Here is a 27,632-nt window from a genome sequence, read left to right on the forward strand (position 1 = left end):
TCATAATTATAAGATAGAAAGTCATAATTATTAGATAAAACTTTGTAAACTGACTTTGTATCTCATAATCGCGACTTAATATTGGCAATAAAAAATTCTTAACAAAGCCAAGTTTTGTTTTTTGTTTTGTTTTTATTGGCGGAAATGGGCTTCCATACATGTCAGTATCTTCCATGAAAAAGGCCTACATGTCGATGACATCACTGTTTTTCCTCTCTGTGTTCATACTTTAAGAGACATAATGAGTCTTGGCTATTGCTAACCCGACCTGATAACACCCCAAGCAGGGAACATCTTTTGCTGGACTGTGACTAAAGGGTCACAAAGGTTGGAACCAGTGTTTTAGAGTATAGAACAGCACGACCAGAGCCTCTTATCTTAGTGAAGCAGTGACCTCAGTCTTCTATCAGTATTTTCCAATGACAGAACTGAGGATACCGCAGTTTATACAGAAGGTTAAGCACATATTGATGTCTGGGTAAATAATTACAGAGATTCTCTCCATTCTTCTGGGAAATTACACTACAACTCATCCAGGGCAAGGGGGTAATATGTCACACCAAGCATCCACTTAACCACTAAATGATATACTCACTGTTCTTTAACATGTCATTACTATAAATCTTGATATACTGTAAATATTGCTGTATATAATGTCATATCCTTCAACTTATACAATTTTACAATAATAATTACATATTTATTCCAGCATGCTGCACCAATACACAACTGGAATACTGTTTACAAATTTCAGTGTTGTTGATTTTTTTATACATAGTGAATAACGATAGGCTAACATTTATATTTTTTATCTGCACATAGAAGTCAAATGTTTAAAGTAGACAAATGCTGGTTTATCTTTGTGCGGCTTTGACTCAAAGAAATTTGAGTTTTTGTCATTGTTGTCATTGTTGTGTTGTGTATGTTTTTATTCCAGCTTTACTCTCACATAAATCCATACATTATTACAGACACATGCAATAACTATTGAAAAATCACTACTGATAATATTCGTCTGTGTCCAAAAGTGTGTCCTTTTTTCTGCCCAACAGTGCTATTTACGTAAAATGTTTGTATAAACGGGAGGCAAATTTTATGCATAAGAATGGTTGTCACATGATAATGTTGGTAAAAATTAGCATTGGGGGGTTGACAAATGTTTTGCCTTATTTTATCATACAGTGCTTCACATCGACCTTAGTGTAACATCACGATACGTATGTTTTTAACATAAACAAATATTGGATGTTGCTGAAATGATCAATGTAGCAGGGTAGTAGAAAAAACATAAATATGAAAACTGAACAAAAAATCAACAAGATCATTCATTCTGCTCCAAATCAAATTTAATGCCTTCCCTCTTACAATTACAGACATTCTAAGACATTTTTAGACTGAATATCAACAACTAAACTTCAGACATTTTAAGAGGCTCTATAGAGCTATCAATATTTTCCATCTTGTCAACAAAAGAAGAAAAGACCAAAACCAAATATAAATTGATCCTACTGACAAATATTTTCTATCCAGCCAAAGTCTGATACATCTTATTCCTCTGTACAACAAAATCTCAAGTCTCGAGATAACCAAAGCATGGTGGCTAGACAAAATTATTAATGCTTGAAAATGATGTGGATAATAGTACAGAAAAAACGTGGAGGGTGGTGGCAGCATTAAGCAGTAAAGTTGTCAACTGGTCATTAATGTACAGTGAATGAGGTAATCAGGAAATGTGATATTTATCAAGTATACAGAGATATATGTATATCAATGTAAACACGTGATTCAAACAAGTAAATTAGCACTGTAGCAATACAATCTTCATCACAAATTAAAGCTCATACTCAGTCACAGAACAGATAATGAAAATAAAATGCATACAAAAAAATAAAAATTGATTTATAATGCAGAAAATGCAAAATATTGAGAAAAAAAGCAAACTGAAGTGTTTTATGTGCCTGAAATCAGCAGTAATTATTATATTTGACATTTATGATGGAGTATACTGAAATGATCATTATCGTATCAGGATCATAACATGATCACGTCATAAAATATTATGCTGAAGCTTAAGTGACGCTTTAATCAACAAAACTGCATTAAAATGAAAACTAAATGGGTGGTAAATGCAGTTATAAGTAAAGTAGTCAAGGGGTAGTTGAAGTAAAGTGTGGGTTTCAAATTGTACATGAATAAATGCTGCAGCTCCTGTCTGCCGCTCTCATCTCATATTGCCGGTTTATTTTTGGAAACATCACATGGTGGTGAACAGTTACTGGGTTAGAGGTATTTCTTCTGTACACAGAAATATGAATTGGTATTCTCTTTGATGTTCCATGTAAACATCAACAGCAGAAGGTCTTAATGCGAGATTTATATGCTGTGTTTGAAATGACATACAGCCTACAGCATTCTCAATCAATAAATGAACGAGAAATCAACAGTTAAACGGCTAAACGGCTGTGGTCTACAGATCTTTTTATTGTAGACCTTCAGCGGATTGACTTCTCTACTCCTTCTCTATTCCTTCAGCTATTTTGTTATCCCAAGACAACAAGTGGCTCGAAATCGTACGTCATTCTTCCAGCCAGGTTTTCAGGGGCCCTCGCATCCGCCACGCGGCGACTCTCTGCTTGTTCAATCACCTGGTTACTGCAGTCTCTGTTGGAGATGAGAAGGGTGACAACTGAAATCACACTGATATCTTTTAAGTTACATTAAAATAAAATATGTGTATCTCGGCAAATAGCATCAGCAACATTTTCCCTCTTTTATACCTTCCATAGAGACCTCCGTTGCTTCTTTCTACGACATCTTGCTTCATTGTTCCTCCAAACCTGTTGATAAACTGAACCATGGTAGCTGAAAAGTGAAAATTCAACAAACATGTTTAAAAATGATTAACACATACTGTTAATAAGCAACTTCTAACGACTTAAATCACCTTCATCACCTATTAACTAATATATATTAGAAGAACCTTAGTATAAAGCATTACCTTAATATTACTTGGTGTAGCTTTAAACAAACTGAACACATTATATGAGGTAAAACAAAGGATGTCAGAGTCACCGTTTTGTCATATAAAAAGTGTGTATCAGGGTCTCTGCACGTTTTAAAAAGTCAAATTTAAGACTTTTTTAAAGACCGTAATGAGTACAATTTAAGACCCATTTCACATCCATACTGGTGTAACACACCGTGGCGCGCACACAGCAAACTAGCTGGTTGTGCTTGATAAATTCTGACCGGGCTGCACAGGTAATTAGTTCCGTTTTGTAGTTATGCTATAGCGTCCTCAAAAAGCGAAACATTTAAAAGTGAGACTGAAGTTTATGCATTTGTTTTAAATAAAAGAAACATTAATACATTTTTAAGACCTTTCAATATCGGATAATTTTATGAGCTTTTGAGAGAATTTTAGAATTTTAAGGTCTTACATTCAAATAATTAGATTTCAGAGGTTTTAAGACTTTTTAAGACCCCCAGATACCCTGGTGTACGTCACTTACCAGCACCCCACCTTCTCCGTCTCCAGACCAGGAAACCTACAACCAGCAGGAGAAGCAACACCACAAGCCCCCCAATAACTCCTGGGGCTACTGAACGGGATGAGGCTGCTGTAACTGGAGCTGCTGTAAAGAACATGTGGCAGAGTTTGCAAAGAGGAACACCAGCTATAATGATAATGAGACGACACTCAAGGGCTCTTTGGGTCTTACCATCGACAGTGACGTGGAGTGACTTGGAGGGGGCAGAACCGAAGGTCTTTGAGGAGACGTTAAAACCATATACACAGTTATACTCTCCTTGGCTTTTGTAATCTATTGCAGAGAAGTTAAAGTGTGCCACGAGGAAGACAGATTTGGCAACTGCTGGCATTGTTTGAGTGGTGCTCTTAATAGAGTTTGTCAGATAGAAGTAGCCCCCAGGATATCTGGAATAAACAGAACAAGTGACAGACATGCTGCTGCCTTGGGCGACTGATACTTTGACGGGGCTGTAGACCACCATTGCAGCAGAAGATTCCAGGGAGATTGTAGGCTTCTCCAATTTCACTGCAGGATACAAAAAGGTTTTATTCATATGGGATATTGGACCTGTTTGAAATCTTGCTAGTTCAAACTTTAAATATGTTCAACTGGAAAAACACAATTACTGACTTGTGACGTAGAGCTCAGCAGTATCTCCTCGAGGGAACACGATGACTTGACCACTAAATGTTTTTTTATATTCACAGAAGTATGACCCGTTGTGACTGAAGTTCACAGTAGGTAAGGTAAACGTTTCAGCTCCAAGCTCAGAGGATTTTGTCATTTCAAATGATCCTTGGCTCCTTTTAAGGAAAAAAGTCCCAACCAAGTACTCTTTTCCCACAGAGCAGGTGATCTTAACTGTGTCGCCGAAGTTTACCTCCGGACCAGGACTCAAAGTGATATTGGGCTTCTGTACAGCACCTGTAACAGATACGTTTTATCATAACAGCCAATGCAGCTTCATCTAATACCAGTTGGAAGTTCATAAATTCATCCACAGGTTAAAAATGAAACAGCCCTCTTACCTAAACAGATGACGCCAGCATCTTCGCCGTGTCCACAGTTATGTTTTCCGTAACCAGGATGCGTACAATGTGTGATAGCACTCTCATTGCCTCTACACGCAACATTATCCAGCCAGATTGGACCTGTGCCTCTTCCATAGGTGGCACCTGTAGGAGCAGAAACTGCAAGACCGCAGCCAAGCTGTCTACATACCACCATGGCATCACTCATTCCCCATGAATCATCACACACAGTTCCCCACTGGCCTTTATGGAGGACCTCCACTCTACCGGAGCATTCACCTGAGCCTCCGACCAACTGGACTCGTGCTGCATATCAAGAGAGAAGTCAAGTGAAAGTGGAAGCTAAAAAATAGATCAAATACAACAAAGTACATTCCTGGAGACATGCATTTACATATCATTTTCAGAGTAATTGAATTGCACCAACTTAAATACAATATGAAACATCTAATGTGTCATATTGTATGTTGAATTTGCTATTTGTTCCATCTGGGGTTGGTATTTGATATTAACACTGTACCAGACTGGTATACTGAATTTAACCACTAGCTGCTGCACTTGACTCAGCAGCTGCTCCTGGGTGGAACATAATGAAGATGAGAGAGTAGCACCTCCAGTCCTTGTGGTGGCGCTAATGCACCTCAAAGCTGGCTTCCAACCAAAAGACACTAAATAAGAAGGAGCAGCAGATATTTAATTTCTAGATATTTTCCTTTGTTAGCTTCAAAACCAAAATGTTGTCAATAATGTGGAATGTCATATTGTTGTGATTTGACACGTTTGTCAAGGGAACTAAACATTAACGTTAGACATTTTGAGAAATATTGTAATTGAGCGTTAGTTTTGATTAACTTTAGCCAGCAGCCAGTTAGCTTAGCACAGCTTTAAAACTCACAGTAGGAAACTTGCTCGCCTAGCTCTATTTGAAAGTAAACTGCCTACCAGCACCACTAAAACTCAATAATCAGCATGTTACATCTGATTAATAATCCATTTAGGGGTAGCTGGGTTTTTTTCAATCTTAATGCTAAGCTAAGTCAATCAGCTGATGGATGCACCTACATATTTGGACTTAGGAGTGGTATCAATGTTCCAATCAAACAAAACCAAAAAATCACATTTGTGTATTTCCAAAAATGTTGATCTTGTACTTGATATGTAAAAAAAAGAATACAATTGTGAAACAAATGCTGATAGTATTATATTATTTGTCAACTGCATGTGCAAATTCTGAACACTTAATTTAAAAGGTTTTACCTGCGCAGAGAGCACCAGCATCATGCTCATGCCCACACGTTGCTTTTCTGAAACCATTGATGTTGCATTGCTGAAGAGATGTCACACTTTCAAAACACGAATTGCTGGCCTCCACTACTAATCCACTGCCTTGGCCAAACTGGGCACCTCTGGATGCGTTCATGGCATGTCCACATTCCATTTTTTCACACACCACCATGGCTTTATTTAGGGTCCAGTCTGTATCACACACCGTTTGCCACGTGTTGCCATGACGGACCTCTACTCTGCCAGAGCACGCATCTTTACCATTGGCCAACCGGACTTCCATAGCTTCTGTAATGTCAAATAAAAATAAAAAAAATTACACAGTAGGCTTATCAGACATTTGAACTTAATTTTTATATGTAGTCAGATAGCAGATAAATAGCTATCAATACTAGTTAAATACTTTTTTCTTCCTTAGATTGCACACAATGCAGATTTGTAATACAGTTACTATAATAATATAGACTTAAGAACCTGTGATGTGCTGATCAAACATAAATCAGTTGCAAGGCACGTTACCTGCTATAGTGCCATTAGTGGCTTCAAGCATAGCTTTAATACAGTCTTAATGTGCAGAGTGAGATGATCTTATTATTTGTCCTTTTTCTCTGATGGATTGAGGAATCATGAATTTAGTCATGAATTCAATAGGGACTGTAAATGCCCGACTGTGAGCAAATAAAAAACTGTGGTCAATCGCCTGCTATCGTGACCAGAACTCCATACCCTGATCAAAATAACATAACACAAAGAAATTGGAGCTATACAACAGAGCAACCTCAAACAAGACTATATCTTGTAATTTTGTATATGCCTTGTCTTACCTGTGCAGACAACACCAGCAACCGAGGTGGTGTTGCAAGTTCTGGTTGTAAATGGTCTTTGTGTGCACTGACTCAGTGTTGACTCCGTGCCATCGCATTCAATTTGATCAGTCCAGGTGTGTCCTGTGCCAGTACCGTACTGAGTCGTGGTGGTAATCTTATGACTCCGCCCACAGTCCAGCTGTCTACACACCACATCTGCATCATTCTCGTCCCAGGCTTCACCACACACTGTCCCCCACTGGTTCTTGTCGAAGAACTCCACTCTTCCAGAACAACTCGAGCTCCCACCGGTCAACCTCACATTGCCTGGAAATCACAGTTGTCATATGAATGTACTGACATGCAGACACACTTTGGTGGCTGTTTTTATTTGTGTTCTTCTTCTTCATTAAAATTGCTAGTATCTAAAAGAAAATATTAAAGTTTTATTTATTTGCTGACGTGAAAGTGCCCTCCTAGTGCGGCCAAAAATGTCTTGGGGGCGAACATAGCATAGTTAGTCATAGCTAAACTTGGTCCCATTTATTATCGAACCACTCCCGACATTATTCTATGAATACTACTACTATTATTATGTAAATCACAGGGAAACATATGGAATAATCAGGTTGCTGGACTATTTAATCATTTTAACAGACCTGTCATTTGGCTTATTGTGAACTTTTGAACTTAAAGTCTTACCTGAACATTCGACAGTTGCCTGTTCGATGCGAACGTTGCCGGCCCTGATATATTCTCTCCTTACGCAACGTGTGAGAGAGCTCTCTCTACCGTTACAAGTGAACCTATACCCACTCCGATATCTGCCTTCATCATATGATCCTGAGAACTTAACAGGATCTCCACAATTCATTTCTCTGCACACCACTTTAGCTTCATTAATTCCCCAGTTAACTTTATATGCTGGTGCCCAACGGCCATCATGGTAGATCTCCACCCTGCCTGAGCACTGGTTGGTCCCACTGACCAGTCTAATGTCAGCTGAAAGGCAAAGGAGAAAGAGGCAGTGATTAGTTATCTGCTGTATGGACATTTTTCAGCTTTTTGCCTTTATTAAATAGGATAGGTGATGGATATTATGAAACAAGTGAGAGGGCCACAAGTGAGAGGGCCACAAGCAAGCGGCAACCTCCGGGTCTGAGCAGTGATGCAAACCAGGAAGTGCCTTAAGCTGCATTCTACTGAAAATTGCAACAGGGGGTGCTGACTGCGGCTGCTGAAGCATTTGCGTCCATTCATTTTAATACAAAATGAGAAAACTTATCACTTGATTCATTACTTCCGAAATTTTTTTAGGACAACATTATGGTCTCAATCGCTAGTAAAAATCCTTCAAAAAATTCTTCAAGACAATATGATGTTAATAGTGTAAATAATGGCCCCATTTAAAGATAAAGATAAAGAAGAAGAAGTATGATTTGGGGCGTGGCTACCTCTGATTGACAGGTCACTTACAAAGCCAGCCATCATCAGAAGAGAAGAAAATCCATGGTACTGTGTCAATTATGTTTGAAAAGAGAGAGAGAGAGAGAGAGAGAGAGAGAGAGAGAGAGAGAGAGAGAGAGAGAGAGTGAGTGAGAGAGAGAGAGAGAGTGAGATAGAGAGAGAGAGAGAGAGAGAGAGAGAGAGAGAGAGAGAGAGAGAGAGAGAGAAGTCCACGGCACTGTGTCAATACATTTTATTTTTATTTATTTATTTTTTTAAAGAGAAGTTTACCAGTTTGGTCTCATAACTTTGACCCTTTCACACTGTATTTTCACTTAATGACAAATTATTTGAACATGTCTTAATGTCTTAATCAACGTTTGGTTGGACTAACAGACACTCCAAGGAGTCGCTGTTCAGTTTTCTGAGGTAAGTAACGTACATTTTGTTTTTTGTTTTTTGCTAATAACCAAGATGATACCTGAGCACACCACACCGGCATCTTCACCATGGTTACAGTCATTTGGTCCGGGAACGGCTCTCGGGCAGTCCAAAAGGAGCGACTCATTACCAACACAGCCCACATTATCAAGCCAGATGTGTTCATGGCCTTGACCAAAGAAGGCGTGGGTTTTTGCCGTCTTAGCTGTTCCGCAGTCCATGGCTCTGCAGACCACCTGAGCATCTTTGATGTCCCACTGATCGTCACACACGGTTCCCCACTGGTCATTATGCAGGACCTCAACTCTACCAGAGCATCGGTCAGTGCCATTGACAAGCCTTAGTGGTGAAATACCTGAGAACACATCCACTCATGTTAAAAAAAACTGACAAGCTAAAGTCATTTTATGATATGTTGGGTTTAAGCAAATCAAATGTACTGAAATAAGTGGTTATTGTGGTACTTATTAAATTGCAGTCACATGCACATTCAAGCAAAAAAGGGCACCCCTCTCATATTAAAAAATATAGTTACTATAGTTACTTCAGTTACCTACAGAGAGAGACAGAGATATTTTATATTATCACTTCACACAGTGACAATGGTGCCACTCTATGCATGTTTCAATGGTCTATTGTTACAGCCCTGGTGGGCGTTGCTTCCCTTTATCGGTTTTCCCTCCAATTCTGAGCCACACCTGTCTCTCATCTGGCAATCACCTACCTGCACTATAAGAAGCTTGGTCGTTCCATAACTCAGTTGCTATTTACCCATGTGGTACAGTACGGTAAATTTTCCTCGTAGTATTCCTCTTGTGTTTTTTTCTCTCCGATCTCATCCCATGTTTTGGTTCTCCTGCTTTCATTTTTTTTCCCCCCTGTGGACTCAGAAACTGGATTGCTCACCACCACTCCTCCTGCCTGCTTTTGGACCTTCTTTCTCAGATCACTGCTCCCCCTCGGCCACTGCCTGCCTGTTCTTCCACTTCAACTAAACTTCCTAATTTTGTGTAGTTTACGACTATAAATACATTTCCATTAAACTACATATTGTCTCTACCTCCACTTCTTGGTTCTGTTCATAGTCGAGACGTAACAGTCTATAACATAAATAACCATTCCAAATCAACAAATCTTGACACAAAATTGAAAATGTTTTCTGAATATTTGAAATAAAATACCAACCTATCCAAACTACCAGTTGCAACAAATAGGCTCTTCTCTCCTCTCTTCAAAATTGGGGCCAGATGTATAAATGATGCATACCGACAAAAACATGCTTCGATAGATCTACTTTTTAGCTTGTTTTTTAATATGGTACATTTAAAAACGTTATCACTGATGGGTGATAAATGTACGATTTTTTTTTAGATTTACACTGGATTCATAACGGGGGGTGCATCAAGGCTAAATATATGTAATGCATACATGATCAGTCTACAACAAATGACTACCAAAATAAAGAAGGAAAATATGGCAAGGCCTTCCTGACCCATTGACATCATTGGAGACTGACCCCAGTATGTTGTTGGGTGCCACCCAGGAGATGGAATGGTGGCCTGAAAATATTTTTATTTTTAAAAAAGGGTGCCCTGCAGAACAAGTTTGCGATTGTGTGCATTACTTATTTTCAATGACCACATGTCCTTTGCTACTCTAGTTGATCAGTGCTACGGTAAAATATATGCATATCTTTATCTCCTTACCTGCACATGCAAGAGAAACACCTTTACATGTCCCTGTGACTTCTTGAAGCGTGCATTGGGAGATAGTGCTCACATTTCCAACGCAACTAGTTGTATACCCTTTCAGATCACTGTCACCAAAGTTGAATGTCTCTTGGGATTCTCTTGGAAGTCCACAACCGAGTTCCTGGCAAACTGCTGCAGCTTCTTCTTTGTGCCAATTAGAATCACAAATTTTTCCCCATTGGCCATTGTTGAAGACCTCCACTCTGCCAGAGCAGCGGTTAGTCCCACTGGGCAATCTGATTGATTCTGTAATGCAAGTGATTAAAAAGAAGTATTTAAAATGATATTTCAGCAACAATATCCAATGTGTTCATATGTTATTTGTGATTCGAACAGATGCTATGCTGCTTCAAAAACTGCAAAACAGAAACAAGAAAGGATGATTACAACAGGCTGCAGAAGGATTTTCTAAAATAGTTTAGGCTTAGAAAATACACTCCTGCTATAACAGAACTTCTGAAGTAACTAGCAGGAAGGGAGTTTAAGTGCTGAAACAGATGATACATCAACAACAGACGTGCAAAAGGAAAACCAAACTTTTTTCTTCCAAAAATGGCTATATAGGCATCACCATGGAACACAAATGTACTGTATGTGCAACTGTGTCTCTTAATGTAATGTATAATCTCTTCAACATTCATTCATTCAAAAGTGGCTCTTTATGTTATAATCAGGATTTTGATTCAAATACTGTACTTTGAGTAACAGGGACTGCAGCATGTGTTACCTGAGCAAATAACACCAGCATCTTCATTGTGGTCACAGTCGTGTGATCCAAAGCCTCTGTTCGGGCAGTCAGCAAGGAACTTCTCCTCGCCAGTGCACTGAAGATCGTCCAACCAAATGTCCTCCTGACCTCTTCCAAAGAAGGATTTGTACTTGACTGAAAGAGCAGTCCCACAGTTCATCTCTCGACATACAACATCTGCTTCTTGCATCTCCCATCCGTCATCACAAATCGATCCCCACTGTCCATTGTGGTAGATTTCGACTCGGCCTGAGCACCGATTGGTCCCGTTCATCAGCCGTAAGGGTTTACCGCCTGTCAGGTGAACAATAAAAAATATAACTCCACAGCATTATTATTCAGAACCCCTTCAGGGATGGACTGGGACTTAAAAAAGACCTGGACTTTTTCCTAAATTTAGGCCCACAACCCATATGGGATTACACGTTTGAATAACCACTTGCCAGCATGTCAAGACACTAAACCCCAAGCCTACTAGATGAGATATTCACAGAGAGAGAGGAGGAAAGAGGGAGAGAGAGACTGACAGCATGTTCGCTCCCCATAACCCAAAAGTAATTGTTCATAGCAACAGAACCCTAATAAATGTAGGTTCAACCTCCTCCTCCTTGCAGGTCTTCACAGTCTTACTAGTTGGTTTAACACTAAATAGCTCTGTAAGCTTTCTTCATTTTAATGCCTCCGCCTCTAACAATTTGGCCCTCTTCTCTTTTGATTTTTCCCAGCCACCTTTGTCCTTACGCTTCCTACTTGACATTTCTCGCACTCTTCTTTGTTATTTTGTTCCAAGTTTTGTGTTTTTTCCCCCCACATAATAAATGATCAGGGTCTGTGAGACGGTCATTCTGGACTTTGACCTATTGGTCAGTCTGCCCCTGAACTCATCCAAAACAGCAGCACTAACGGCATACAGTTCAACACAAAATATCTGATGTAGTTTGGACACAAGGTTGACTTACTTGTACAGACAACGGTAGCATCAACGCAGGTTTCATTGAATTCCTGAAATTTGCATTGTGAGACAGAGGTCTCGTTTCCACCACAGTTGGCCTTCACACCACGCAGATTATGTGCCTCTCCAAAATACAGCATTTCAGCCTGAGTGGCAGGTGCGCCACAATTAATCTCTCGACACACCACATCAGTATTTCCCTTGGTCCAGTCACTGTGGCACACTCGTTTCCAGTTGTTTTCATGGTAGACTTCCACTCTGCCACTACACCGACTGCTTCCGTTCACCACCCTCAAATGATCTGCAAATGATGTCGACAAAGAACAAAGGTACAAAAAAAATATTGTATTTAGGGAAGATCCACCTTTTTTTTTTTTGCTTGATCCATACCAGGGACTAATATAAAGAATATCTCTGCCTCTGCCTTCTTTTAAAAAAAAATATTATTATTTTTCTTTTTATCTGTCTTTACACTTTACAGTCGCTGGATCATAGCTTTAGATATTTAAACCCTTTCAGATACCACTCAGTACTCCTGTTGTAGCATTAATTTTGCTTTGTTTTTGAACCAAGATGAATGACATGAAGCAGAAGCATGTGACTGCATGATGACTTTCTTTTACCAAACGTACAGGCATGATAACCTTTAAACTTTATATTTGCAGCAGCTGGTGCATGTACTAACCTGGCTTTTTTGCAAGCAACAGCATTACCAATCAAATCAATCAAATCAAAATTACTTTATTCATCCCCAAGGGGAAATTCAGTTAGATACTATCGCAGGTAGCGATTGTGAAAAAAACTGTCAAAACAGTTTCAAGATTTTTGATGCAATAATAGGATCAGTGGTTAAGAAAAATGCTGCTTCAGCTGCTTTTGTCCAGAGCTGTATTTCCCAACATGTCTTTGTGGTTCCACATTTTTGGATTTGGAAAAAAAAATTGAAAGGGCCTCGTGCCTAATTCATATTTAAAGCAAAACTTTGAATATTTCTGGAAAAATGCTTGGTTGCTCATTAGCAGATAATTAGATCAGAAGATTGATACCACTCTCATATTTATTCAGAAGTCAATAATCACACTATATATCTTGCTTGTGTGACAACAACAATTTGCCTTTTTGTTTCCTGTTTCCAATCCTTATCCTACTCCAAACAGATGTAACCTTATAAGAATGAAGCCAGTCTTACCTGAACAGGTAACCCCAGCATCTTCAGAGTGGTCACAGTTATTGTCACCCAGTTGATTTTGTGGGCAGTCGAAGATGGAAGACTCATTACCAATACACTGTACATCATCCATCCAGATGTTGTCCCGTCCCCCTGGAAAAGAGCCACCTTTTTTGGCATCATAAACCATCCCACAGTCTAACTCTCGACACACCACTTCAGCATTGGCAATGCTCCAGTGATCATCACACACCGTTCCCCAGTTGTCTCTGTGGAAGACCTCCAGTCTACCGGAGCAACGAGAAGGCCCAACCAGCCTAATCTTGTCACATTCTAGAGATGAAACAAAATTATAGTTGTGTCATCATGAACTTAAAAACAATTTCCTTGTGGTAAGACTTGGATGTAGAAATCAGAACATGTTATTATACGTGTGTTTTCATGCATGAAAAAATTAAAATTTAATTAAATTAAACCCACTGACCTGTAAGCAGTGGTAGACTCAGTAGACCTACAGCAGAAACATGTAGTAAAATGTTCAGCACAGAGATTTATCATATATATTTAAAACAATATTGTGCAATAAATACATGGCAGATTATTTTATCAATTTTAATAAGAATAAAATATTTTTTGATGAGAATTTTGAGATTTCAGCTTGTTTTTTTGTTTTTTTTACTGTATCTTCATCATCATATCTTCAAAAGCAGACAACTAAACTGTTTGGCTATAGTGTAGTATAAGAAAAAAAAACTTAAAACTCACCTATTGACAAGTGAAAAAGAAAGTTTCCAGCAGAAATGAAGCTCATAGTTTTTCCTCAAAGTGAATCAAATGCTGTCAAGGTAAAATGAAAACAAAGTATTGTTATTGCCATATCTCTGTAGCAAATTAATAGAAGTTTCTTGACTTTTATTTTGTTGTTTTGTTGCTCCAGTTTATTTTACCGAAATCTGTTGATCACATCTGCAAATCTTACTCAATACACATCTGAAGATATGACACAGTATCTACTTTTTATCATAACACCACATCACTTTCAGTGAAGCAATAGGAATTAGCCTTAAGAAACACAAACACTTTTTATTTGCAGCATCAACATGACATGGTGACATATTTAAGAAGGCTCCCACAGAACATAGTACAAATCTAGGTCACTTATCAAAATATCTGAAAATAAAATGACACTATAATGTCAATAGTTTGAAATATATATTTCTAATGCTTTTTACATTATGTTTGTATACTTATGTATTCAACTTTGCACCTCCAATTTAAAATTCTGAATGCAAATTCTTTTTTTTTTTTTAAATAAAAATGACCTTTGCTTTGCAGTGGTATTTTATTCCTGGCATTCCTGCCAGTTATGCATTTTAACATACCTACCTAAAAAAAATCAATAAAAATGTTGTTGTAATGTTATCTTGCATTTAACTTAATATATTGTTTTTACTTCAAATTTCTGAAATAGTTTACAAGTAACTTTCTTACCTTGCAGAAAAAGAGGATGCTGTTATTCATGCATTAGACATAGTCTGAGCCAACAGACCTTTATCCGCTGAGATTTTTTCACAAATGCATGACTTGACAGAACCAGTTCTTGTTCCACATCTTGTTAACATGACATGGGGAAGGGTATGGCGAAACACTCCCCCTTGTGAAAGTCTGAGTCTCAGTGGTTTTTTGATTCATTCAGTTCCTGTTACAGCCCTCGGAACACTGTGTCTTCCTTTGAAATGTATTGTGGGAGTAACCTGATAGATTTGTATCATTACTGCACGTGGAGCCACAATTAATATTGCAAGTAGATCCTTAACTGCTCTCAAAAGAAAATAAAAGTCAAAATTAGCAGTATCAAGGAATGTGTTCATATTCAGAGAGTAAAAAAAATAATGCTTTTTTGCATTGCCAACTACCATATGTTATGCCATGGTATTTTTCTATTTGTTAATGTTTACTGTACTACTTTGTGCTTAATTATTATGTTATGTATATGACTTTTGCAATATGTAGTTTTATTCTATTTTTTAGTTTTTTATGTTTTGTTTTCCTTCTGAAATGTGTTTTTGTTGTTTTGCGTATCCGTTCACATGGAGGTTGAATGTGATATTGCATAATTGACTTGTCAATTCAGCATTTTCGGCCATCCGCTCGCCCTCTATTTCCTTAATTTTCCTCCGGTGGCCGTTTCACAAAATAACCACATCTCAAACTTCCTCTTGATATTTTGTCACAGTATTTCAAGTACATCATGTATATTCTCACGTGCTACCGCTCAAAAGTTTACAATCACACAGAAATGTCCTTATTTTTGAAAGAAAAGCACAATTTCATAAAATTAAAATATCAGACATACAGTCTAGAAATTGTTAATGTGGTAATTGACTATTAAAGCTGGAAACGACTGATTTTCTTATGAAATATCTATTATATATGGCCCTGTGTTCCAGTGGCACACTGTGTTAATCCATGTTTATAGTGTTGAAAGGCTCATTGATCATTAAAACACCTGTGCATTATGTTAGCACAGCTAAAAACTGTTCTGTGCTGATTTGAGAGGCAATAAAATGATCCTTCCTCAGGCTGGTTGAGTGTCTAGAGGTAAAGTTGTGCAGATTCAAATTTATATTTATACCCTTGTTAATGTCTTTACTATACTTACGATTACTTTTGTCACTCATTTCATGCCTGTTATTTTCCATGAAAACAACAGACATTTTCTGGGTGACCCCAAACTTTTGAGCACTAGTGAACAAACCTAACTAGTACATGATAAATCATCTTCAGTTTCCCTGAACTATAATGTAACTATATTTTACCCTGAAGTGACCTAGCAATCATGTTCCGTTTTTCCCCCCACAATAAATGTGTTATGAAAACGTTTTGCTTGGTTGAGCCTTGTAACTACCACACACTCAACACTTTATTCATGATTTTAAGCTGTGCATACTGCTACTGTCAGTATATAATGCAAGATAGGAAAGGAAAATAAATATTTGATTTATCATGATGAGTGTGTTTCCCACAAAGAACATACTTTTATGTACTGCTGTCTCTGTAGGAGATGAGAAGGGTGACAAAAGCAATCACAAGGATATATTTTAAGTTGTCTGAACTTACATACAATCATGGAAAATATTATTAGACCACTCTAGTTTTCTTCAATGTCTTGTTAATTTTAATGGCTGGTACTACTAAAGGTACATTTGTTTGGACTAATATGATGATAACATCAAAAATAGCTTATAAGAGTTTAATTTAAGAGCTGATATCTAGCCATTTTCCATTTTCCATTCCGTTTTCTTGATAATGATTTTGGTTATTATCAAGAAACTTTTTCTGTATATTTCCTGTTAACTGGAACCACACAGTAACTGCAGTGCATGAAAATGAATTGACGTGAAACTGACAGGAATAACAGACAGGTTATCAAATATTTATATACGGATATTGTATATTTCCTGTGTCCAACACTCTGTTTTTCATTGGCTGTTGGCAAGATGTGTTTGCAGTTGGGTTGGTAATCATTTCACACCAACCGATTACCCAGATTAGGCTAAAAAAATGCAAACATGTTTGATTGACTGCAACTGAGGTTGGATCTGTTGCCCTCACACACGAACAGATGTTTGTGCCAAATAGTTATGCTGACTGTCCCCAACTAGTGGAGACTGGAGCAGACTTTGTGGGTAAAATCTGCCAAAAAAAATCTTGTAGTGCGTCCTAAGCTTTAGCGGCTCCTAACTTGTAGGTTGGAACCCGCAAGATAAGTTCTTGGTTGCAGGACGACTGACAAGAAGAAGAAAAAAAGTGAATATTTTAATGAGATATATACATCATTCCCTCATAGGAAATGACACATCAGGGGACCGTACAGCAGCCTGAGAAATAGAATGATCGTGTAACAAGTTGACGAATGGATCAAAAGAGACTTATCTTTTCTTTATTTTCACCTACACAGTCTATTCAGATAGAGACAGGTGTCAATGTTTACATTGTTTGTGCACTGCACTGTGAAGCTTATGTTCTTTATTGTTGTATTACATTTGTAAATACCACATTAAGCACAACAGTCATATAAGGTGTAACATAAAGTACATTTAGTCAGTTTTTCGGTCCAACAGGCTTGTTTGTTTCCATTCACAAGATCATCACGACTTTACAATACATAAGGAATAAAACTACAGCAAAATAGGAATGACTTTAGTGCTGACAGTAAAAGAAATGCATTGATGATTGATGAATGACTTGACATCCTTTCACATGATGGCACAACATTTAGGGAAGAACGGCTGGTGAGGGTGCATGTGTTTGTGTGTCCTTCCTGTGTAAACATAAAGGAATTAGTCAACCACCCACCCGTGATAATTTAATAAGGACGAGAGAATATGAAGAGAAAATGCTTAGTGTTGGTGTTTGGGACGGAGAACACAGAATACACACTGGAGGACAGGACGACGAGATGGCCATGATGTGTTCATTTCATAATACCGAAAACACACAGAGGGCAGTCACACATTTCAGCATTTTTACTTTACTTACATTTAGAAATACATATATAACATACAGAGAATTTGGGGGGGCACAGCAGGGGAAGCAGAATATTTCAACTTGATTATCTCTGAGCAATAAACTATAATTTCTTATGTCCTGTCCACTGTGTGATAATAATCTGTGAAGTGCACTCCTGATAGAGCTGCAATATTTTTCATGCTGTCAACAAATCCATTAAAAGCCCAAAACCAACAACAAATTGATCCTTCTGTGCAGCCAAAACCTTATATCTTATCCCTCTTACTCATTGAGCTCCATACCTGCACACAAACTATTAAAAATACATGAATATGCCACCTGACATTCAATTAATTTGATTTATTTTCCTTCATTATAATGAACCTGGGCAGTGTAGTTTATTTTCAGTCAATCCTAAAAACACCATACTGCTGCTGTATGTATTTATCAGAGCACCAAATGTGTATTAATCCACAGCTTAAAATAGTCCCTACATATTTACTTCAGTTTGTGTTGCTAAAAGCTTTTAATGGCGCTTTCACAACCAGAGTGTTTGGTTAATCCTAATCAGAGTGAAACTGATACTTCACTTCTGGTTTGCTTTCACAGTGCTCAAACGTGAGAAATAAAAAAATGATTTGCAGAGCACTGGAAATAAACACGCTGCATTATTTCTTATTGGTTGGAAAGTTGGGGAAGAAAAATGTAAAACGGAAATTAACGAAGCAATATGGAGCCTAACGCACCATGTTTTACACCCTGACTCTGCACTGATCTATCAGATCTATCCATCTCTGTCCTTGAATCCTCTTTTTTACAATTGTCATTTTTTTTGGACTTTATTCAGCATCTCCTAGATGTGTTCTAAGAAGTCCTCTCCTAGTCATGTTGCATCTGTCTCTCTATGTACACCTCACTTAATGCCTGCGCAGGTAGCCCACAATCTGCTGCGTTTTGGTTAATTTCCTGTAATTACGTCGGATTACATTGTAATCGAACTGCACTCAAGTTTGTTTGGAAATGGACTGACACCCCCTCTCACAAGTGGTCTCAGACTGGTTGTTTTGGTTCGCACCAGGGTACAATTGGAGCGTTCACAAGCGACCAAACAAACCGTCAAAAGGATTTAACCACACCAGATCAATTTGTTCAATTGAAACTGACTAAACTCTGGGTTGTGAAAGCTCCCCAAGAAACTACAATCATGAAAAAAATACAAGACCACCCTTGTTTTCTTCACTTCATTCATTTTAATGGTACAACTAAAGGCAATTTGTTTGTACAGATATAATAACAACAACAAAAATAGCTAATAAGAGTTTAATTTAAGAGCTGATATCTAGCCATTTTCCAAGGTTATCTTTATAATGATTTTGGTTATCAAAAAAAAGACATGGAAAAGGTTAGATATCAGCTCTTAAATTAAACTGCTATGAGTTATTTTTGTTGTAATTAAATTTGCCAAACAAATGTAACTTTAGTTGTAACAGGCATTAAAATGAACAAGAAATTGAGGGAAAGGGTGGTCTAATATTTTTTTCCATGACAATGTATCTATGTGCACGAATCCTTTCTCCTCCAGTTGATCTTAAATGATTTTACAAATGTCAGTTTTTGTGGACTTTATCCAGCATCTCCTGGATGTGTTCGAAGAAGTCCAAGTCAGTCCTCTCCCAGTCATATTGCATCTGTCTCTTTATGTACATCTCACTAAATGTCTGCACAGGTAGCCCACCATCTGCCTTCCTGTAATTAGGACAGATTACGTTGCAATCGAGCCGCATTAGGGTTCAGACCTAGACCCCCTCTCACAAGTGGTCTCAGACTGGTTGTTTTGGTTCGCACCAGGGTACAATTGGAGCGTTCACAAGCGACCAAAAAAACGTAAAAAAAGGATTTAACTGTGCCAGATTTCCATTGCAACTGACTAAACTCTGGGTTGTGTAAGCGCCCTAAGAAACTACTTGAGAAACTATGGATTGTTGGTTTTGGCCATTTTTGTTTGGGATTAGTAGACAGCAAGAAAATCTATCGCTAGACTGTACTTTAACCAAACTAGTTTGGCAGTGGAATTATACAAGAATAAGGTCAGATTTATTTGATAAAACTCACTTTACATGAATGCTGGCTATACTATTTGGTCTTAAGTCTATCCCTCATAGGATTCATAGCATTTGGTCTCATCTGATTTGTGGTAAACTGCCGTCGCTGGGAAAAACATCCTCACTAACACACTCACACACAGCCAGACATAATGGCTTGGCTTCGAGTTGTTTCAGGTTGCATTAAGTGCCGCCTCTCAGACACACACACACACATTCTAAGGCATACACACACACAATATAAGTGTGTATTCAGGTGACGTGTGCTGCACTGTTGCACCTGATCAGTTCTTTCCCCATCCACTGCGTTGTGCATTGACCTAAAGCAACTGGTGCAAAAGCTGCTACATCTAAGTTTGCTCAGAATGCTACTGACAGTGTTGTCTGTCACAGTGTGTAAAACATGAAAAGGAAACACAAATGCATCCATCATAAAGTTAATCCCGTTCTTCTGTGATTGAGTCTCTCTTAAGGATAAGAGGAGAAAAGGAATGAGTGTTTAAAGAGTCAGGAGACGTTGTTACTGGGTGAAATCCATGGGGGCTGATGTTTGGCAACATGCTGGCATCGTAGCAAGAGGAACACCAGAGAAGAGATGCTGCAAAACAGGAAACGATGCCATTTTCTTCCTCATATTTCAAGGTTCCCTGGCTGTCTCATACCAGCGGTTTGATATTGGCTATGACTCAGAATCCTACAGATCGGGAAGAAAAGAGGTTGAGAAACAACAATTATCCTTTACATTCCCCTTTGATTTACTAGACAACATGTGCTCTAACACAGACATCTCTGCTTATCATGAAACATGAACGCATCTGCAATAACCTGCTGGTTCATACGTAATTAGATCCCTTTTAACTTAGTTATCCAATCAGCTGCTACAAGAGAGACAGAAAAATGATGCAACAGGGGGGAGCCATTGACTCTGTGCAAGGGTGATTGTGGGATCTATAATTATTAATGGGAGAGACAGCAGGTAAAACTTGATATTCTTGAGCAAAACAGATTGAGGGGAGGAGACGAGGTAACTGAATCCTGGGGTTTGTTGCTTTTTAAAAGGACCATTTCGCCCTTAAAAATGTCAAAAAAATTTAGTAAATCCTAAATGAATTAAGGTTAAGAAGGCCAGGTTTAACAACAGAAAAACTAAATCAAAACATCAAGTTCAAGATCTTACACATCTCATAGTCATGCAATCGCACGTCAACATTGTGAAGCAGAACTACTTTATTAGGTGGTTAAGTTTAGGAAAACCATAACCATACTCAACTACAGGACTTGGTTGCATTAGTCACATATGTGATGTAGCAGGTGACACAGACGGCAACATATTGACGTACGGAAGGTCATTGACAAGTTCACTTAAACTTTTATCTTTAAACAGGATATGATTACTAGTCTCCTGGGCCAAAGTCCTGTGTTTTTTTGACCTATCCATCACCAACTCTACCCGCCTGAAACTGACTTTTTCTGTATTTATATCTACTGTCACCTCACTTCCTGCTTTGCTCTTGTTACTACTATCTTAATTACTACAGCCACTAGAGGGCACCACCTGAAAACATATAGGCTGCACCTCCTGGCTCACAAATACATTCCTACGAATTTCAGGGCGTTATAATTTGTAGATCATTTTTAACAGTTTGTTAAGGTTTTACCAATTATCACTTTTTCAGCTGTTTTTTGGATTGTCCATTCTAAGGAGGCATTTAAGAAAAATATTTTTCTCAGCAATTCAAGGAACAACGGGCTGAGTAATTGACAGTGATTTTAAGGACGAAGTTTTCCCTTAAACTGCCTTCTCTTTTCCTTTAAAAAAACAACAAACCCAAACAATAAGTTATAAATCAAACATTTCAGGGGCGGTTTGCAGAAACAAGATCTGCTGATCCAGCACTGTTGAGAGACCGTGCAGTGTTTGAGGAAGTCAGTACTGACAGCAAACTTTGTTTGTGCTATGATTTATACCACAGAGAGAGCAGTTTGTTTCTGTGTCTTCAACTGTCTATATACTCTCTCTTACTTTCACTGAGGGTTGGGAACTGAGCCCAAGGAATGCAAACACAGTGTTGTCCTCTTTTGACTGGAAGAAGTCTTCATAGTCCTGAAGGGAAAGACAAAAAAAAAGTTACATAATCTACGCTTGAAAGACGGTTGTAAACATCCCTGCCAAATAGTTCCTCCACTTCTGCTTTTAATATAATTCAATGTTCATGACATTACAGAGTAATGTTGGATTACCGTGGCCAGTGAGAGTGACGGCAGGCAGAGCAGATAATCTGCTCCATCCACCAAACTGGATTACGACAGGATTACAGAGTGGCGTGCAAGCTCAGTGGAGGACATAAACTGGCAAGCACTAACCGATCAAACTCATTCACCAGGAAAGGTAGCTCAATGATGTAAATTACTAGCATAACACCAACATAATGAGTTTAGACAACAAAACTACTTGGGGCAAAATCAATCAATCAAAATTATGTCTTAATCAAAAACAAATTTATACAAATATCCATCATACCCCACAGTAGCGATCCTCGTTGAAGATCTGTGGAGGCAGTGGGTTGCCTTTCTCCGGCTGCTTGTCTCTGGGGATGTTACGGTACATCCAGAGCCTCTGCTCCTCCAGCATGGTGATGTCTACTTCCTGGAAGGTGATTCGATTGGCCTCCAGGAAACCCACCACTGCCTGCTGATGCTTTTTTACCTGGAACAAGTGAATGAATGCAAGAAAAAAAAGTTGGCCAAGTAGATGCAGATTTACATTTACATAATAAAATCCCTCTGTATACTGCTCTTGGCCAAGCAGTTGGATGTTTAATACACTTCTGCAGTGACAAATGGTAAACTGACACCCATTGAACCAGAGCACACACATGCATAGTGCACAGCATGTATTCACAACATAGAAACTCCATTGGTAACATTGACATTGAGAAGGATTATTGATTAGTGGAGGAGATTATGTTTAAAATCAGAAAGCTGACATCCTTTTCCTAAACAGTATGCAATGTCTGTATAGTACACCAGTGCACTTTACACAGGGGGAAGTGAAAGCACTCTATGCTCTTGTCAATGTCAACAGACTCCATTGACACAAATAGTTACTTTACCTTGCTGGTCACAGGAGTTGCTGGTCTACTGCTGCCTCATTTGCTTGGTTTGTTTGTGTTATTGTGTGTCTTTGGTGTTTAAAGTGTTAGTTCAGATTCACCAAAATCACACCACAAACAAACTAAATAACTGAGGCAGGGGTAGACCAGCAACTCTGTGTATTAAAATAATTGTTTTTGTCAATGGAGTCTGGTGGCTTTGACAAGAGCATCAATAGGCTTCACTTTCTCTCAGGACCTTCTCAGGGCGGGGTAAAATATTCTAGATAAAGCATACACTTCAACTGATATTGATTTTTTTTTTAAGTAGGCCTTTTTGTATGTGCATTGCTTAGCTGCCGTGTCAGTACTCCTGCCTGCTTATGGGATTGTGCCGACTGTCATCTACTGTAGATAATACTCTGACTATGGATAAGTACCTCATACAACCTCTCTACAAAAAATCTAAACCATCCCTTTAAGAGAGGAACACCCATAGGGAAGACTGCACAGTGAACTTTCCCATTAGTGGTTTATGGGATAGATGCAACAGCTCCCAGTGGTATCATCTATATATGTGCTCTGGGAGGTTCTGTGTGTGATCAAAACTGAATGCTGAGAGAAATAAATATACAAGGATAAATTTAGATTTCCCATGGAAGGGAAAGTCGTAAACAAACTTTGGACACAGGGGCACAGTTTTATGGAGTTTTACATTTAGAAATGATGATAAGAGTTGGCTCAGATTCAAAGGGAAACTCACATTATCAACACCAAGGATTCTGTTATCATTCATAAATCTGCTTTGTTCATTCATTCTGTATTGTCTCCATTTTTATCACCCCATGCAATCCATCACGATGACTCAAATTCAGTCAACGCAGTATGTAGACTTGTCATTAACATGACAAAGGGCTGATTATTCAATTCATTATACAATTTGGGGGCAAGACAGTGTGAACAAATATAAACAGAGGCTTTTATGGGACCTTTTTATTTCTAGGAATTCGGTCTTTGATGGACAAGATGAAAAATAATAATGTTGGGATATTATGATGACTGCCCTATGTGCTGGTGAGTGTGTATACACACCAAGTGTGTCCATTATGTTAGTGATGCCACAGGCCACAATGGAGCCATTGTTTTACCTTAAAGACAGTAAGGGATTGTTCTAGACAGCCTGTTATTGACGCACACCCAAACAAGATAATCTGTTGTGGCTTTATTCTTTCAATTCTCTCAGTGTGGCCATAAAAGAGTTATATCTGGACTGATAAGATATGTCTGTTTGCTCTGGTCAAAGGTTAAAACTCCTTATAGAATCCCTGGTCTGTATGTCACACTGCTGGTCCCCAACATAGTACAAATGACACGACCTTCCTCTGAGCTGAAAAACAGGCAGCGTGAGTCTAAATAATGAAAGAGGTTTCCCCCCAGTGAGGGTGAGTGAGAGTGTGTGTCAGGGGATGCATGAGTTCAGATTTTGGTGTGCATGTAGGATTAAAGACACATGCACTCCTAAACAAACGCTCACATTGCAGCATATGAGCATGCACGCATTGTTTGAGAGCAATTTCTGAAATGTAGGGATTAACTGGAGGTTAATCCTTTCACCGCGGACAGAGAGGGACAGAGGAAAGACAGGACTTTTTTTTTTTTTAAATACAAAAATTAAAACAACAAAGATGAAAAATTGTTGTTATTCTTGTTTCATGCATAAGTGTGTCCAGCCCAAACAGGCTTACCAGACAACATTAATTACATCTCCGATTCCAAAAAAGTTGGGATCCCGTGTAAAGCATAGATAGAAAAAGAACTAATCATTCATAATAAGTGTATTTTCCAGTTTGAGAATTACATATATTGTCTTAGTGTGGTGTTCAATTGAATGTAGGTTGCAATAGATTTGGAAATCATTGCATTCTGTTTTAATTAGGGCTTACACAATGTCCCAACTTTTTTGGAATCAGGGTTGTAGAAAAGGGACAAAGGCAGCCATAAGCATTCAAATAAAGTAACCATTCCATTAAATATAGGTAACTTATCGGACAATACGGAAGAAAATGTGACTCATTCTCAACTCCTGATTTACATAAATCTGCTGTTCTCCGGGATGTCTTTAAATCTGCCGAATACAAATGTGTTATTTACTGGAGCTATAATATGCTGTAGAGGACTGTTCATTAACATTACTGCTATAAAGTATTTTCAACTTGCATTGCTTTTTAATCAAGAGGAAGGATTACTACACTCTCTGAACATAAAATACTGTCCCAGATCAGATAATGTGAGGACATACAGTGGTGACTATTTTTAATTATTAGTAACACATATCCACATTTAGAAGAATCTAAAGTACCAGAGCTTAAAATAAATAACACATCTACAATCAGAACATAAGTAAATCAACTGTGGGTTGGTATGTGTTCAGTGACTTTCTGTGTACCAGCAACTGTGTGCAGGTTGTTAGTATATATTTTTTTTAGTATGTTAACCTTAGGCTGTTTTCTTCCCTTTTGCTGTGAATCTAAAGGGGTATCAAATATTGATATTTACCACTGCTGGACAACCAAACTCTGATGAGACTGAATCTGATAGCTAGTGGTGTGTTTGTGTGTGTGTGTGTGTGTGTGTGTGTGTGTGTGTGTGTGTGTGTGTGTGTGTGTGTTGGGGGGGTTAACCTAATTTGCACTTGATTTATTCTGTGTTGATGATTTCCGCCCCACTAATCTGCTGTTGTTGAGCTGTAAACTGCTCATTTTATGGGGACGCTGTAATGTTTTGATTAATGCTTACCCTTTTAGTCTGCTCACATACTGTATGAATAGCAGTTAAATATGGCAACCCTATATTGGTTATATTGATTCTCCCAAACTTGATGTAGACACATTACACTATTCTCTCCTTTTTATATATTTTTATTTTGAAAATAAAAACTTAGTTAAAGGCAAAAAGAGTCACATACTCCTGCTTGTGTCCAACTTGTCTGTCCACTGGATTTCACCTCCTGCCTTCCCTATTTCTCACCGTGTTATTGTCTCCCTCATCTCTATCTCACATCTCCCTTTTTTTCCGCTCACACATCCATTTCACTTTAAATCAGCCAAGGAACCAGTCTCACCTCTTTATCCAATCACTTGTAATTCAATTCAAGTGAATTGCATTCACATGAGCTCAACACTCAGATAACTGACCCAAATGGTGGACCTATTCAGGCGTGCATGGCAGTGCTTCGTGTGTGTGTGTGTGTGTGTGTGTGTGTGAGAAAGAGTGTGGGTTTTGAATGTATGTGTCATAGGGTTAAAAATAACTCCTTTGTAAATGCTCAAAGATTGTGCTGCCCTCCTCTAAAAGATGGAGCATGATAAAATAAATAAATTACTCATTTCCCCCGTTACCTAAGACTTGAAGCATTCACACAGGAGTGTTGTTTGATGATTTTCTGCTGGCACTCAATATCAGCTGGGCCTTTTCAATGACATGTGAATACTGTTTCCCAGGAGACACTACAGGGTGACTGTTGCAACTATTATTTTCATTATTGATTCGTCTGCCCAGAATCTTTTTAGTAATCCAATACTTGCTAGGTCTATGAAAAGTGAGAAAACAGTGAGAAATGTCTTGTCATTCTAAGTGATATCTGATAATCTCTCCAAACCCCAATATTCAAGAGACGAAGATATGAAACTATATACATAAAAAATGGCCTTCTAATTATATGAACATAAAATTTGTGTTGAGTATTTCCATCAAGCCCTTCTGCATGATACTGCTGCTCAGCTGTAGGAACCCCACCCTAGAACCACTCAGGGCTTCAACAAGTTGAAAGTAACATCTTTCAACACTAAAAACAGTGAGATTTCTCCTGATGATGGATTATAGTAAAAATCTGCTTGTGAATCCAACAATGATTATTTATTGTTGACTATTACAATCACAGAGAGACTGATTTGTATGTAATTTGAGGTGAATATATATCCAATATGGTGTCACTGTTATTTTATCTACCTCTGTACAACCTGGGTGGGTTTATTGATTACACACAAGTTTAACAAGAATGTGTTGTTAATTTGGCTTATATAGGTCCAATGCAAAGACAAATGAAAAATATGAAAATGCATCTAATAAAAATTGCAAAATTCTGAATTGACACACGGAGCACCGAATGAAAAAAACCCTGCCCTGTCAATTACAAATGTGCATTAAGTTATGCTAAATCCTGAATGATGCTGATTACTTTCATTGCTTGTGACAAACGGGCGTACTCACAATCCAGTTACATAATAACATTATTCGGCAAGAACAAAACATTCCACATGGCTTTAGAATATACCTGCATAGCTATAACAACTGTCAACAAGCTGGAAAATACATTTGCAAACACTCACCGCGACAGAGCCCGTTGAGGAGGCGATGTAAACCTTGATGACCATTTTAATCCCAAATTAATGTCCAGACAGTCGATAAACAAATTGTTTGGTGCAGCGGGCCCCGTTTATTACCTGAAATAACAACTACAGACTGTGTTCTAGAGGAAAAAAGACAAGCGTCTCCAGTATTTAAACTGAGCCATGATAACAAAACAGCGTGCGCTTCTGCTGACTGTGACGCTCAATGATCCCTCCACAGATACATGTAAAACTCTTCACTTCCGGTCATAGTTTTCAAAATAAAATAACAATTAAAAAATACCAGTGTTAATGCTCAATGCCTTTCTGTTCTTTCCTTTTTATTATTTTTAGAAAAAGTGGCAATTATTTTCATAA

The 27,632-nt window shown here is 38.2% G+C and overlaps 2 protein-coding genes across 2 annotated transcripts; both read right to left on the reverse strand.

The window, feature by feature from the left end:
* Positions 1–1,328: 1,328 nt before the first annotated feature.
* Positions 1,329–13,986, reverse strand: LOC131991528 (deleted in malignant brain tumors 1 protein-like). Its single transcript, XM_059356983.1, has 15 exons — positions 13,926–13,986; positions 13,645–13,671; positions 13,182–13,493; positions 12,000–12,293; positions 11,020–11,334; positions 10,248–10,538; positions 8,582–8,896; positions 7,357–7,656; positions 6,673–6,981; positions 5,822–6,136; positions 4,562–4,870; positions 4,164–4,457; positions 3,723–4,058; positions 2,778–2,862; positions 1,329–2,661 (listed from the first exon to the last, which is right to left on the reverse strand). Exons 1-15 carry the CDS (start codon positions 13,969–13,971, stop codon positions 2,541–2,543), a joined length of 3,669 nt encoding a protein of 1,222 aa, XP_059212966.1. The 5' UTR covers positions 13,972–13,986; the 3' UTR covers positions 1,329–2,540.
* Positions 13,987–20,406: 6,420 nt separating this feature from the next.
* Positions 20,407–27,464, reverse strand: sh3bgrl2 (SH3 domain binding glutamate-rich protein like 2). Its single transcript, XM_059356477.1, has 4 exons — positions 27,255–27,464; positions 22,296–22,481; positions 21,798–21,878; positions 20,407–20,468 (listed from the first exon to the last, which is right to left on the reverse strand). The coding sequence occupies exons 1-4, from the start codon at positions 27,297–27,299 to the stop codon at positions 20,454–20,456; spliced, it is 327 nt and encodes a 108-aa protein (XP_059212460.1). The 5' UTR covers positions 27,300–27,464; the 3' UTR covers positions 20,407–20,453.
* Positions 27,465–27,632: the final 168 nt, after the last annotated feature.

Source organism: Centropristis striata, chromosome 18, assembly GCF_030273125.1.
Source record: "Centropristis striata isolate RG_2023a ecotype Rhode Island chromosome 18, C.striata_1.0, whole genome shotgun sequence".
Taxonomy (NCBI): domain Eukaryota; kingdom Metazoa; phylum Chordata; class Actinopteri; order Perciformes; family Serranidae; genus Centropristis; species Centropristis striata.